This window comes from Cricetulus griseus, chromosome 5, assembly GCF_003668045.3.
Source record: "Cricetulus griseus strain 17A/GY chromosome 5, alternate assembly CriGri-PICRH-1.0, whole genome shotgun sequence".
NCBI lineage: Eukaryota > Metazoa > Chordata > Mammalia > Rodentia > Cricetidae > Cricetulus > Cricetulus griseus.
The window spans coordinates 190718962-190734136 of NC_048598.1; the positions used below are offsets into that span (position 1 = coordinate 190718962).

At 46.7% G+C, this 15175-nt stretch overlaps 1 protein-coding gene across 1 annotated transcript; it reads right to left on the minus strand.

Annotated features, from left to right (window-relative positions):
- Positions 1 to 9949: 9949 nt before the first annotated feature.
- Serpina5 (serpin family A member 5) lies at positions 9950 to 13379 on the minus strand. The gene is made up of 4 exons (XM_027416480.2): positions 12770 to 13379; positions 11594 to 11864; positions 11104 to 11251; positions 9950 to 10183 (listed from the first exon to the last, which is right to left on the minus strand). Exons 1-4 carry the CDS (start codon positions 13374 to 13376, stop codon positions 9950 to 9952), a joined length of 1260 nt encoding a protein of 419 aa, XP_027272281.1. The 5' UTR covers positions 13377 to 13379.
- Between the last annotated feature and the right edge of the window lie 1796 nt (positions 13380 to 15175).

The following is a 15175-nucleotide window of genomic DNA, read 5'->3' on the forward strand; positions in this document are numbered from 1 at the left end:
GTGGTCCTGAGTTCTATAAGAAAGCAAGCTGAGCAAGTCATGGACAGCAAACCAGGAAGCAGCACCCCTCCATGTTGTCTGCATCAGCTCCAGCCTCCAGGACCTTGTCCTGTTTGAGTGCCTGTCCTGACTTCCTTTAGTGATGAACAGTGCTGTAGAAGTATAAACCAAAGAAACTTTTTTCTTCCCAACTTTCTTTTTGGTCATGGTCTTTCATCACAGCAATAGAAACCCTAAGTAAGCCGTCCACTTTCTCACCTCTGTCCACCATTACTTAAGTGTGTTTTGAAACTGCCTCTTCTGTGTGTCTCTCTGATTGCATCACTGCAGCCTGATGTCTCTCTGTCTTTTTCTACTACCGGAGCCTGTTGAAACAAAAGTCCTGCCGGTGTATCAGGCAGCTCTCCTATGCACCCTGGGCTTCCCATCCTCTGGAGAGGAATGTCTGTCCACTGTGAGGCTGTGCATCTTTCTGAGGAGTCTCCTCCTCTTTGGGGACACGCTCAGATAGAGACTGTCCCTTCAACACTTACTGCGTCCCTCACTGGGCCTTTGCTCCTCTGCTGTTGGAATCATCCTTCTCGTGGAATTCTTCTGTCCTCTTTTCTAAGACTCTTGTTTCCTCCTCACTCTGAAGTTCTCTACTGCCACCTTTTCAAGGTCGTCTTTCCTCCTGCTTGCTCTGTCTCTCTCATTTGCTCAATCACGGGCTCTTCCCATTCCAATCTGGACTCCAACTCCACTTGTCTCCGTAAGTCTCTTTCCCATCTCAGAGATCTCGTTAAGCCCCACCACCTTATTATTATTATTTTTTACTGTAATATACTCTGCTTGCCATATAAGCTTGACAGTCATTCTCAATGGTCCATAAATGACATATTGACTACCAGATTCTTACTGATCTTGACAAATTCTGCCAATGCTTGGGCAACTTGTCTGAGACCTCCTATGTTCAGGCTTTCTTTAGCCTCACTTCTTGCCCCTCCCTCTGTGCCTTTTGCCATACCCATCAGATTCTCCCGGCAAAGGCCAAATCTCCTCCCAGAGATGATCAGAACTGTGAGCCCTTGGCTCTTTCTCCTTTCTCCTTTGGTATAGAGGACATGGCTCCTCATGGACACCTGCTTAACCTATCCCTAGACAGGTGTCTCTCCCACCTTGCCCAATGGCACCCTCTCAATTACTCTGCCTTCTTATCCCTGCTGTATTTTACCCGCACTTCCCTCATCACCTCTGATGTGTGGTTGTTCACTGGTTCATGGACTGTTGGCAATAGACTGTCTGGATGATCAGGGTCTTGAAAGAGCATGATTGGAAACTTGGTGAGAAAGACGTCAGGGGAAGAATGTGTGTTGAGGTATCTCTCCAAAGTAGTGAAGAATGTCCCATATCAAAAGCTGATTTCATTTGAGGAGGAGTTCAATAATCATGTAGATAGGATGACCCATTCTGTCAGCAGTCGGCTTCTTTCCCCTGCCATTCCTGTCATTGCCCAGTGAATTAATGAAGAAAGTGGCCATGGTAGCAGAGATCAGGGTGTCCATGGGCTCATCAAGGCCGACCTGTCTACATCTGCTGCTGAGTGCCAGATCTGCCAGCAGTGGAGACCAACAACACTGAGCCCCAGACATGGCACCATTCCTGGTGTGACAAGTCAGCAATCTGGAGGCAGCTTGACTACATTGGGCTACTTCCTCCATGGAAAGGATACTGCTTTGTTCTTCCTGGAGAAGATACTTATTCTGGTTATGGTTTTGCCTTTCTGCATGTAATGATTCTGCCCAAACCATCATCTGTGGATTTACAGAATGCCTTATCCATAGTCATGGTATTCCACACAGTATGGCTTCTGACCAAGAAACTCAATCCACAGCCAGAGAAGTGCAGCATTTGGTCCATGATCATGGGATTCACTGGCATTACCGTGTTCCCTACCATCTTGAAGAAGATAGCCCGATAGAACTATGGAATGAACTTTTGGAGACACACTTACGGTGCCAATATGGTGGCAGCAGCCTGGAGGCCTGGGGCAGGTTTCTTCAGAAGGAGTGTATGCTTTAAATCAGCATCGAATATAGTGCATAGTTTCTCCACAGCCAGGGTATACAGGTCCCAGAATTGAGGTGTAAAAATAGAATAGTCCCTCTCACTATCACCCATAGTGACCCACTAGGAAAGTTTTTGCTTCCTGTTCCCATGACCTTAAGATTGGTTGGACTAGAAGTTTTTGTTTCAGAGTGGGAAGGGTTCCTGCCAGGAGACACAACAAACTCCCCATTGAAGTGGAGACTCAGACTTTTCTCTGGCAAGTTAGGACTTCTGACGCCCCTAAGCAAACAGGCAACAAAAGGAGCACCAGTGTTAGGAGGAGTGACTGATTGGATTACTAAGGGGAAATTGCATTGCCTCCCCGCAATGGAGGTAAGGAGGATTATGTCTGGAGTGCAGGAGAGCCTTTAGGGCATCTCTTGGTGCTACCATGTCCTGTGATTAAAGTCAATGGGAAACTATGATAGCCTAATTCAGGCAGGATGACCAAAGGGCACAGACCCTTCAGGAATGAGAGTATGGGTCACTCCTCCAGGAAAAGAGCTGACATTAGCTTTTAGTAGAGGAAGTTAGTTAGTTAGCTAAAGCCAAGTGACCAGTTGCAGAAATGATTATAGTTGACATGAGTATTTCTGTCATTTTTAAGAACATGTTTGTACAATGTTTTTGTGTTTTCTTTCTTCAATTTCTTTTTTATTTTTTATTAGAAAGAAAATTATTTTACATGTCAATCCCAGGTCCCTCTCCCTCCCCTCCTCCCCTGCCCCCCCCCAACTAACACCCTGCCTATCCCATGCCCTTTCTGCTCCCCAGGGAGGATGAGGCCTTCCATAGGGGGTCTTCAAAGTCTGTCATATTCTTTGGGATAGGGCCTAGGCCAACCCCCTTGTGTCTAGGCTCAGGGAGTATTCCTCCATGTGGGATGGGCTCCTAAAGTCCATTTCTATGGTAGCAATAAGTACTGATCCACTACAAGAGGCCCCATAGATTTCCAAGGTCTCCTCACTGACACCCACATTCAGGGGGTCTGATCAGTCCCATGCTGTTTTCCCAGCTATCAGTCTGGGGACCAAGAGTTTTCCTTTGTTCAGGTCAGCTGTTTCTGTGGGTTTCACCAGCCTGGTCTGGACCCCTTTGCTCATCAGTCCTCCGTCTCTGCATCTGGATTTCAGTTCAATTCAAGGTTTAGCTGTGGGCGTCTGCTTCTACTTCCACCAGCTGCTGGATGAAGGCTATATGATGGCATACGAATTAGTCATCAATCTCATTATCAGGGGAGGGCATTTAAGGTAGCCTCTCCTCTGTTGCTTAGATTGTTAGTTGGTGTCATCTTTGTGGCTCTCCAGACATTTCCCTAGTGTCTGATTTCTCTTTAAACCTAAGATAATGTCTCTCTCTATTATATTATCTCTTATCTTGCTCTCTTCTGTTCTTCCCCCCAATTCAACCTCCCTGCCCCATCATGTCCTCCTCACCCCTCCTCTTCTCCCCTTCTCATTCTCCTAGCTCCCTCTCCCCTCCCCCCCATGCTCCCAATTTGCTCAGGAGATCTTGTCCCTTTCCTCTTCTCCAAGGGACCATGCTTTTCAATTTCTTTATCATGTAATATAACATCAATTAAGAGAGTATCAGTAGCAAACATATTTAAGTTTAAGGTAATAAAAGAATGTCTCCCAAGTGCTATTGCCATCTATAATTAATACTATGTTTGTGGTTACATAAAGGATAGTTATATCATGTTAGGCATAATTATGACCTGGTTAAATATGTAATGGGTTTGTAATTGTACATGGTGCAGTTATACCATGTTAGGGATATGATCTGGTGATTGTTTACATTTGGAAATTAAACATAACTTAAGGAGATATGATTGTGTGTCAAGTTGGCAAGGGATTGACTTGGGATGGCTATTTTTGGTTGTCAATTTGATTACTTCTGGAATTAACTAAAACCCAACCAGCTGGGTCCACCTGTGAGGGATTTTTTCTTAATTAAGTAATCTAAAGTGGGAAAATCCATTTTAAATTCGGATATTTGGGGTGGGAAAATACACTTTAATCTGGGCCGTAGCTCCTGCTAGCAGCCTATATAAAGGGCATGGGAGAAGAAACCTCTCTGTCTGCTTGTTCTCATTCTTGCTGACAAGTCCATTCCTTCACTGGGATTAGAGCATAATTCTTCAGGGTTCTGCCATAGACTAGAACCAGCTGAGACGTCCAGCCTTATGGACTGAACAACTATAGGATTCTTGGACCTTCTGTTGGTAGACAGCCATTATTGGAGTACCTGGATCACACAGCTTGTAAGATATTCTAATAACTCCCCTTTCTCTCTATATAGATTCATTCTATAACTTTTGTTCTTCTAGAGAATCCTAATATGTGAAACCTTATGGTCCATTCATTTAATACATTTGGTGTTAGATGGATATTTCTGGGCACCAAGTAATAGCTCAAGATAATTTAGTTCTATAAGGCGATGCTGCACTCTGTACAACCATGAGGTTTTCATCAATGAGCCATGTAGACTCTTCACCACAGTGGTAGCTTTTCTGTGACACGGTCAGTTATCACCTGGATAGAATGTGGGCAGCAAACAGGGAGGGCGTTACAGATTTGAGTTATGAAAAGACAGTTGCATTTCTCCCCTCCGCCATGCTTGGCTTTTGTTCAGTCTTGTTTTTGGAAATAGAATCTTGCTATATAGTGCAATGTTATGGTTTGAATGTAGAATGATCCCCAGAGGGTCAGGGGTTTATTCTTGTCCACCAGTTGGTGGTGCTGTTTTGGAAATCCAGTGGCTAACTTTTGACTAGAACTATGAGCTGGAGGGATTTAACTGGCTGAGTTCTGACCAAAATCTCTGGATCCTGATCCTTCAGACGGGACAAGCAGATCCACCACAGCCACCATAGATGGAAACTCGGCCTGTAACCCCGTTCCTGTCCTGCCAAGAGACCAGGAGCCAAAGTAAACCCTTCTACCCTCAAGTTGCTTCTATCAGGCATTGGGGGCCAGTAACAAGGAAACAACTAACATACCCAGGCTGTCTTCACACTCCTGTTCTTTCTGTCTCAGCCTCTCAAGTGCTGGGATTTCATGTGTGCACAGAATCGATTGTGGAAACTCTTTCCCAGGCCTCATTAGCTTCTCTCCATGTCCTCTCCTGTCCTCTTTCTCCCTTCTTCTCTTCTTCTCTTTTCCCCTCTCTCTCATCCTCTCTTTCTCTCCCCGCTTAGAAGTTCTTGGCAGGCCAGCCTGGTGATGTTGGTGGGGGCTCAGCTCAGCCCTTTGAGTAGGCCCAGAGAGAGATTTCCCATCAAAATCCTTGCGAGGACTCAGTGGGAGGGGCTTGCCCCGCAAGCACAAGTTCCTGGCTTCAGTTTACAGCACCCAAGAAAATGCCCATGAGAGTGCACTTAGACAGGCAACCTCCAGCACATGTCAGGTCTTCAGCCAACAGTGTGACTCATGAGAGGCCCTGAGGAAGAACCACCCAGCCTGACTCCTCACAGGTACCTGACACTGGGATATTCCATGTTTATTGTTTCAAGCTGTGCATTTGGGGACAATTTATTCTTCATCTTCAAATGAGTGAGAAGAGACCAGTCTCCCTCTTAGTTCATAGGACCAAGGGAGAGAGCAAGGCCAGACATGTCAGAAGGCAACATGCAGGCTCACACCACAGCAGTGCCACACTGGGTTCCTCCCTAGGTAGTAGCTCCCTCTCTGCTCTTACCTCGGGCCACATTAGCTACCATGGTTCCTCTGTTCCTCCTGCCTAAAACCCTGTTGCATCCCCACCAGCAGCTTCTGAAGGTGGACTCCACTCATGACTGTTTTCTTTGCAAGCTCCCAAAGCCACATGCCAGTTGATCGTGAGCCAAGCCAGGTCTGAACCAGACCAGCTGCATGGTGTCCATCCTCTGTACCAACATAGTTTTGTTCCCTGATGGCTGTGATGAGACAGAAACCTCAGGGCAGAAGAGTCAACTGCTGAGGTCACCTGACTCCAGCCCAGAGGCTGTAGCCCTGCTCTGTGGCAGCCCAAGGTAGGGTCACCTGCTGTGGCTGGTGGGATCGGCTGTGAATCAATCATGCTTCCCTTGGAGGACACCATAGGGCTCTGACTTTAGGGGTGAAGACTGTGTGTGCCACCATTTCTGTGGTGGCCATTACGGCACACTTATGCCTGGGTCTTAGAGCTCCTGTGTGCTTCAGAGGCATCTTGTGACTAGAGTTTTGCTCCGAGCTTTTGATAGAGGGGCTTTCTGTGCATCTTTCCTTAGTGATCCTTCATGCTGGGTGTGTGCTAACCAGACCCCTTCACCATCCTCCTGCTGGTTCCCAATCTCCATCCCCAAATATCTGGCCCTGAACTTCTGTTAGCCTGGGCCACACCGTTCCAAAGCACCTCCATTTTAGCCAAACTGTGACAACTCTAGAACTTGAAATCATTTGGTTTCCAGAACTAAAATAATTTATTTCTATAGATTCTGGCCTTCCCTACCCTATTAGTCCCCCCACCCCCAATAATGGTTTTCCTCCAGAGATGTGTATCTATCCCCAACATTTTATTTTAAATCACTACTCCTTGGTTATCCTAGCAATGACAAAAAGGAGCCTTTCCAATCAACTTGCCACTCCACTTCCTGAGAAAACTCTAAGAAGGAGCTGCTAATTGAATGCACGGGCCTAACCTCTTCTCAGAGCATTAGCCACGCTGTGTAGCCCTGCCTATTAAGTACAATGAGCACCATGTGTACATCCAAATCTCAAGGGAGAGCTTTAGGGCCTTGCTATTAACATCCTGATTCCTAGGCTTTGATCCAGTAAGACGTATTTATATATTTTTTATTTATTTACTTAGATTTGTGTATATGCAGGTGTGTGGGTATGAGAGTATATATGTACAGTGTGTGTGGGTGCACCTGTAGGTGTCATGGCTGTCACAGGAGACTAAGAATGAGTGAGTGTCTTGGGGAGCAGCTGCTGTGTGTGCAGAAGCCCAATACAACAGCCAGTGGGTGAGGCTCTGGCAGAGCCTTAGAGAAAAAAAAAGTGTGAGCGCCTCCTAGAGGGCCAAGTGGAGGTCTCGGTTGATGTGCAGCTTGGGAAAGGACAGGAAGAGGTCCAGGGACATCCTGGGTATGGTGTGAATGGTTGTCACACTCATAGTGAATAGTGTCAGTTATGAGAGACATTAGGAAAAAATCCAAGTCATGTGTCTAAGGCTCTTGTCTTTGAACAGTCAGGACAGCGGCTTCTTTTCCCAATGTTTTCCTTCATGTTCCCCACATGGGTTTCGGCCAGTCTCTGTCCTTTCTCTTTCAACACACCTTGTCTATTTCATGCTCAACTCCAGCTGGTCGTTCTGTCTGAAAGTCCCCTACCTGCCCCAAATTTTCTGCCTACCAAAGTTCCACTCCTTCTTCAAGGCCAGCTCCTTGTTGTTGGTTTTGTTTTGTTTTTTGTTTTTCAGCAAAACCTTCAGTTTGTCTCTCTGAATTGCCATTCTGTACATCCCAGGATCACATGGCAACTGAGGACACTATCTTCCAGCAAGCTCTAAGACAACATTTAATGTGTGATACGCAATAGAGGTTCCACATACCGCTTCCCCACCCCCGCCACTCAGCCCACACACAGTGTTTGCTTTATATCTGCTTGTTGAGTAAACTTTCAGAAGCACTGGACCTTGGTCTCAAACATGACCCTTAGACAGGACTCCTCTCTGACCTCCAACAGAGTGGGCAAACAGAGAGAGACACAATTTGTCGAGAATTCCTGGACATTACACAATGGGATGACATGAGGGGGTGGACGGCCGTGCATTCAGCGAAATCACCAAGAAGATCTCTGGATCTGGTCATAGCCACGTACACTGCTGCAAGCCAGCACGGATGTGCCAGGCACCAGGGTCTGAGCCTTCACTGTCACTGCCACAGTGACAGACCTCGCTAGGAGGTAGTGATGAATGAATTTGATTGCAAATAAAAAGTGCCTGGTGCAGACTGGCACAGAGAAACCCTTAGTACTCTAGAGGGCAATCTAAGCTCAAAGGTTCATTCCTAGAAACCAGAATGGGAAGGAGGTTCACACCTTTCTGAAACTCCAGCTCCCAGGAATCTGATGCCCTTTTCTGGCCTCTGAAGGTACCTGTGTATGAGCGTACACTTGTGCACACACGGGGACACACACACACACACACACACACACACACACACACACACACACACACACACAGGCACATACATACTATCAGCTCTATTCCTTTAGGGAATCCTGACTAACACACACCACTGGGCATCCTTCTTCGACATGATCCAGGGATCAGAGCACTGAGCACAGCCTCATGGGAGCCATGATAGTGATATGCACGTTGGGGAGGGCAAAGTACTCTGCTCTGGTGTAGCTAACCTGGGTACAGCTTTAGGTTTGGTGGAGGAGCTGCTCACCCTCCGTTCACCCATCTGCTCTTTGATGTGTCAAACTCCCTCTTTGATGGAGGACAGGAGGGAACGCGCCCCAGTCAATCCAGAGTGCTGAGATTCAGACACACTTGTACTCTGCCTTCATTCTGCCTCTTCAGCAGAAGCCAAGATTAACGGTAGCTGTGGGGTCATACTCCCTATCTGTTATGGTTTAGATGTAAAATGTTCCCTACATGTATCTGAACACGTGGTTCCCGGCTGGTGACGCTATTTTGGGAGTGGTAGGGAATGCTGGGAGATGGGACGTAGATGACATACGAGGATAGCCGAGGGATGGGCCTTGGGGTTTATAGGCCAGCCTTCCTTTCTGTCCACACCTGCTTCCTGATACACTCAGATGTGAGCAAGCAGCCTTACACTTCTGCTGCCACAGCTGAGAGCCTTCCTTGCCACGATAAATTATCTCCTCAATCCATGAGCCAAAAAAACTCTTAAGTTGCTTCTTGTCAGGTGTTTGTTGCAGTGATGAGAAAATAACCAATATACCATTAATCTTAGCTCTTACATGTGCAAGCTATTGACTGGGTAAGCCACCTAAACCCCAGCAAGCCTTCCTTTTACTGTCAGTCAAAGGGCAATGGTGGTGACATCTTTTTCCTCATGAGATACTGTGACGGGAGAAGTGCCTAGCACCAACTTTGGAACATAGTGAGTGTCACTTATCCCCAGGGCTGTCTCCATAAGGACAATGAGACCCAGTCTTTGTGAAATGCTTTATTGCTATTGCCAAGGTGAAAATCAGCAAGTCAATCTACAATCTACATTCCACTGTTTGCAACAGGCCTCTATTGTCCCACCCCAGTCAGGTTTGCGAATTGATACCTTTGTTTGTGGTGAGACACTTCTATCCAGATGCTCAAGTATGCTACTAAAATAAGATCTTATATCAAGCATGACTGGCATGGAGCAGCCAACCCTGTGTAATGATTTCACAGACCAGTGTATGGACTTCTTGCTCTAATCCTTCATTGTATACACAGAAAAACAAAGGTCCAGAGAGGAGCATTGTCACTCCCATGTTATGTAGCTATTAGTGCCATTCCAGAACCTTAGTTCAGTGTCCTTCCTAAACCATGATAAACTGATAGCTGCTGCCTATAGGTGGGAGACCAGGCTTAAAGATGTGCTTCCTGGTGACTTTACCTAGAGTGACCAGTTTCTTACAAGGTTTTGGAGTGCTAGACTGGGCACAAATGAATTGGGGTCTGGGCATGACTATGTCACAACTACGGTGGTAGGAGCTTGGAGAAATCAACTAGCCTCTTTAGGCTCAGTGCCAATTGCAGATGAAAGATGGGGCCAAGAACACATACCTTGCAACTGTGATCAAGGAAGCAGCCATTACTATATTACAATCTACTCTATGCAAATCACCAGCTACCAACAGAAGGATGGGCTGCAGTATACTCATGGTTTCCTCTGGGTAAGCCCGTGGGTTTTGGAAAGAGTTACACCTGTGGGATAGACCAATTTGCCAAGGAACAAGAGATCCATGTTCTCGACGATGGCCAACAGAAAGGGTCTGTTGAAATTTATCTTCACAATCATCGGTCGAGCAGATCTGAATGTGAAGACCTCTCCTGTGGCAGCAGCTGCTCTGGTTCCTGACTCGTCTACCTCCACCATGGATGTATGCACCATCTGCAGGCAGAAAGTGGGGCTGGGTTGTGGTGATGCATCATGATAAAAACGTTACTTATATTTCAAATGAACTGGAACTTTTGTTGGACCTCACAGCCAGAGATAATGATATATGCAGAGGTCACATGAGGCTGCTGTCCTACCGTGGACTCAACCTGTTGGTTTTTCCTGCTTTTAAGACAATAATGCAATAACCAACCTTAATTGCCTTGGAGTTCCCCGTGCTATCTTAAGTTATGTACTCTTATCAGTCTCTGATCTAGAACAATTCATGTGTGTCATTTGCTGAAAACAGCATACACAGAGACACAGACGTTGAAAGTAATCTTCTAAAAGTGGATTCACTTGTGGATATCAGTTTATAAACAATGATGTTTGATGTCTGAGGCAGTTGGAGTTAGTGACTTAATCCCTTATAAAACTCTGTTGAAGGTTTCTGCAAAGTGTACCATTCTTTCTTCTCCATGTGACACTTTATGTGCTGTTCAATAAAGACAGAGCTAAATTCACACACACACACACACACACACACACACAGAGAGAGAGAGAGAGAGAGAGGAGAGAGAGAGAGAGAGAGAGAGAGAGAGAGAGAGAGAGAAGACAGCACTCAGACAGGCACAGATTCCTCCAAGGTCAGGTGGCAAATATGGGTTCCCATTGTAAGAAGAACAAGATACAAAGGAAAGTCTGTGAATCTCTAAGGGAAAGGAATCATAATGGGATAGAAAAGAATGAACAGGATCAGAAGAGATAGAATGGGACAGATCAATACAGGACCTAATTAGATGGAATGGGGTGGGGTGGGGTGGGGTGGGATAGGAGGTGGGGTGGGATGGGGTGGGGTGGGGTGGGGTGGCATGGAATAGGATGCTAAGGCTTCTAATTTCTGAAAGCAGGTGCTCGGGAGCATCTCGACTCACCTCAGACAACTTGATATTGGGGTGGTTAGTAATGCCAGACAGGTCAGCATGGGAGGTGAAGGCGTCCCTGATGCCCAGCTTGGGGAGGATTTTCTCCAGTTGGTAGGTACCCTCAATGGAGAACTTGGGGAGGTAAAGGTTCAACTGACTGGAGAGAGTAAAAGCCATTCTTAGACACCATGAGATGCTGAGACATCCTTAACACCTCTTTCTGTGGCTTCACAGACCTTATGGAACCTTCGTCTCTGCTGGAGTGTCCCCTGATTTGTACTTAGACTTGGGCTGCCCACTCTGGTGTCACCCCAGAACCCCACTCTTCCAGGTCTTATCTCTCAAGCTAAACCAGGTCCTGGACTGAGGACATCACAGGAAGTCTTTAGGCTTTGAGGTAGCTCACTGTCTGAGGAGTCTTTCCCACCATCACCGTGTGGTCCTGGATCATGTGTAACCCCAAGCATAGGTAGAGCCCCCAGAATGACTTAGAAAATACCTCTTGGTGCCTGAGTTCAGCCAGTTCTTCAGTACTCTACTGTTCAGGCCGTTCTCCACCTGCTGCATCCTGCCTTCACTGGGGAGAATGAACAGAGCTGTGGCGTTGCCTTGGTAAGGGATCCTCACCACTGTGCAGGAAATACTTTGGTCCACGATGTGGTAGTACTCATCTTCACGGTTCATCATGGGCACCTGTATGGTCTTCTTGGGGGTCACGTGGAAATCTTTCTGTTGGGTGTTTTTGGCACTGAAGGCTGTCTCCCACTTGGCTAAAGTGAACATGGGGTAGGAGTGGAAGTACTGAGTAAGAATGAGAGACCCTTGGCTGTGCCTGAAGAGTGGATATAGTCCAGAAAGTGTTTACAGAGCCACCTCAGCAGTAGGAGCAGTCACACCTCTTGGCCTTGAAGGCCAAATCCCCTCTTGACTCTGGGCACCCTGGACCTTTTACATGCCTGTTTTCCTAAAATCTTGACATGTGAGTTGAAGGAGAATGTCCCCCACAGGCTCGTATGTTTGAATGCTTGGGCCTCTGTTTGGGGAAGGATTAGGAGGTGTAGCCTTATTGAGGGAATTCTTTGGGAAAGGATTAGGAGGTATAACCTTATTGAGGGAAGTATGACATTGAGGGTGGGCTTTGAAGTTTCAGAAGCCCACACCAGCCCAGGCTTTCTCTCTTTCTGCTGAGTGCTTGTGGATGACATGTAAAGCTCCCAATTACTGACCTAGCATCATACCTGCCTGCCTGTTACTGTGCTCCGTGTCATAATGGTCATAGACACACCCCTGAAACTGTAAGCAAGCCCCAATTAAGTGCTTTCTTTTAGAAACTACCTTGGTCATAGTGTCTCATCACAGCAATAGAAAAGTAGCTAAGACACTTGCCTTCAGAAGCCCTTGGTGCCTGTCCTCTGCCCTTTTGACCCCAACCAGGTTCATATTCCCAGATCTAGTGGGTTTGGTATCAGTACTGTTTTGCCATGATAGCCCTGATGAGGGCCAGGTGCTGCCTGGTGAATCTTTGACAGTCTTTTAAGGAGGTTCTGTCTTACATGTAGCTGCTTTCCTTCCATCCAGCTGGCACCTGGATGAGTTGTTCTTTTGTGAGGGAGGAATGCTGTCTTGCAATAAAAACAGAAATGTGAGGAAGTTCAAGTTTGAGCCAAAGACTTACCTCTGAAGAAGATGTAATTTATCAACACCATGATGTTGGTATTGTCCAAATCCTTGATCAAGTCTACAATCTTGCCCCTGGTCCGCTTGGCCACATAGTCATTGATCTGCTTCTTAGCCATTTCAGGGTTCCCAAAGTTGGTAGAGAGAGTGTCTGCCATGTACAGCGTTTTCATGGCACTCAGGAAGCTGTCCCGAATATGTACTGCTGGGTCTGCAAAAAGGGCACTGCCCAGGCTCAACTGGAGGCCATCTCTAAGCTGGCTGAACCTCTGGAGCAGCTGTTGGAAGCCCTTATGGAACTTATCCTCTTGGCCTTGCTGGAGGCTGAGTCCCAGGCTCTCCAGGATCTGTGTCTTAGTGTTGGAGCTAGTCCCCAGAGAGAGCATGCCCAAGCTCATGGACACGCTCAGGGGGGAGAAGACGACATTCTGACCAGGGGCTTCAGAAGCCAAGGCCCTGTAGAGGTCGAAGGCAAAGTCTTCGATTCTGTGAGTTAACCCAGAGGACTCCTTCACCTTCTTCTCCCAGGAGCGGGAGCGGTGGCGCTGGCGAGAGGCCACCCCGAGGCTGAGGAGCAGCAAGCACAGAATGGGGAAGAGCCTCATGGTGGCAGCAGTTCTGAATGGGAGAATAGGAAAATGTTCTCAGAGAGGGAAAAGCGGGGGAGGGGGCAAAGTGAGAGAGACAATGAGGGGGCTGACATCCTCAAAGAAAGTCTCCACTTATCTTCCGAGGGATGAGGAAGAGGCTAAGGCCTTGGGACTGCAAAGAGAAGCGGTGGTACTCAGTGCTGTCGAAAGGTCAGATGAAGCAGGCAATTGCTTAAGACAGACTTGCCGACCAGCATGCAGTGAAGTTACAAAACGTCACCATTTTTTTTTCTCATAATGTTTTAAGTAAGTTTAGGATTTTGTATTGAGCCTCATTCATAGGAGTCCTAGGCTGTAGCTTGGACAGGGATGCCTAGGGTCTGTGTTCCATCCACCCACGTCCTCAAGCCCAGCACGTCCCATAACAGCAGGTGTACTCACTCTGTAATGTGTTTGAGTGTCCCAATGGCAGTCCACCTGGCTTAGAAGAGGACAGAGGATAGACTAAATTGCAGCCTGAAATTGTCACTGATCACAGAGGCTCTGTCCCCACCCCATCCCAACTCCGCCCTATTGAGAGCTGGGCTGATCTAAGAGTTTCTCAGAGGTCCTGATAAAAGACAAAAGGGACCCAGTTCTGCTTCAGGAGTAGACTTGGCAATGCCAGTCTGAGCCTGAGGCTGGGGCCTTAAAAGAGTTGACATTTCTGTTCCAGGGACTTGGCTTTTTCCCCTGAAGAGACTGGCCTTATCAGTCCCAAGGTTGCAGTGTGCTCAGTCTATAATGATCTGGAGATACTCTGTTCCTTTGTGCGACATTGTTTGATTAGCTTCCCCCTGACTTAGTCCCATCATAGGACAGTTTCTGCTGGCTCTGTCCCATTTCTTCCCTGGAAATAGTATGTAAGATACCGCACTTTATAAGAGGCTTGCTTAACATAGGGCATAGACAAAAAGACCTCCTGATCCCAAACTTTATCTTCTCTTTATCTTCTGATCTCCTGGTCTGCTCTCTCAGGACCCTGCCACCAAAGAATCATCTGCTGGTCCAGGTCAAGTAGTGACTGAACAGGGACACCTGAATATGAGGAAAAGAGTAAGTATGGCCATAATACATCGATAATTTTTTAAAAAGTCAGGTCAGATAGATCACCTGAAGGAAGAAGTGAAAACATCGGTAGTAAAACATGGGATAGCAAAATTCTTAAGGCCCTTAGGGTGGTTTGAAAGAAAATGGCCCCCAAAGGGAGTGGCACTATTAAGAGGTGTGGTCTTGTTGGGGTAGGTGTGGTCTTTCTGGAGTAGGTGTGGCCTTGTTGGAGTGGGTGTGGTCTTTCTGGAGTAGGTGTGGCCTTGTTGGAGGAAGTGTGTCACTGTGGGGTGGGCTTTGAGGTCTCCTATGATCAAGCTATGTCAAGTGTCACAGTTCACTTCCTGTTGCCTGTGGATTAAGATGTAGAACTTTCCGGTCCTTCTCCATCACCACGTCTGTCTGCGTGCTGCCATGTCCTGTCATGATGATAATGGAACTGAACCTCTGAAATTGTAAGCCACCCAATATTTTCCTTTATAAGATTTGCCATGGTCATGGTGTCTCTTCACAACTATTGAAACTCAAACTAAAACAGGCACATTTTTCCCTTTAAATGCCTTGTTTCCTTTTGTATTTTAATTCCTATAATATGCTAAAGTGCTTATAAAAATCCTTTAGTTTCATTAAAAAAACCAAAACAAAAAAACCCTGCCCTTGGGTCCCTAAAATAACATTTTGTAAGTTTAAAGACATGGAAATATGTAGGCAAAAGTTTAAAGACA

Excerpts from the sequence above, each read along its gene's own strand:
- Serpina5 (XM_027416480.2), bottom strand. The coding sequence starts at position 13,376 with ATGAGGCTCTTCCCCATTCTGTGCTTGCTGCTCCTCAGCCTCGGGGTG. Across the intron at positions 11,865-12,769 it reads AAATTACATCTTCTTCAGAG|CCAAGTGGGAGACAGCCTTC; the intron begins GTAAGTCTTTGG and ends TGTTCACTTTAG. Across the intron at positions 11,252-11,593 it reads CTGAACTCAGGCACCAAGAG|TCAGTTGAACCTTTACCTCC; the intron begins GTATTTTCTAAG and ends TACTCTCTCCAG.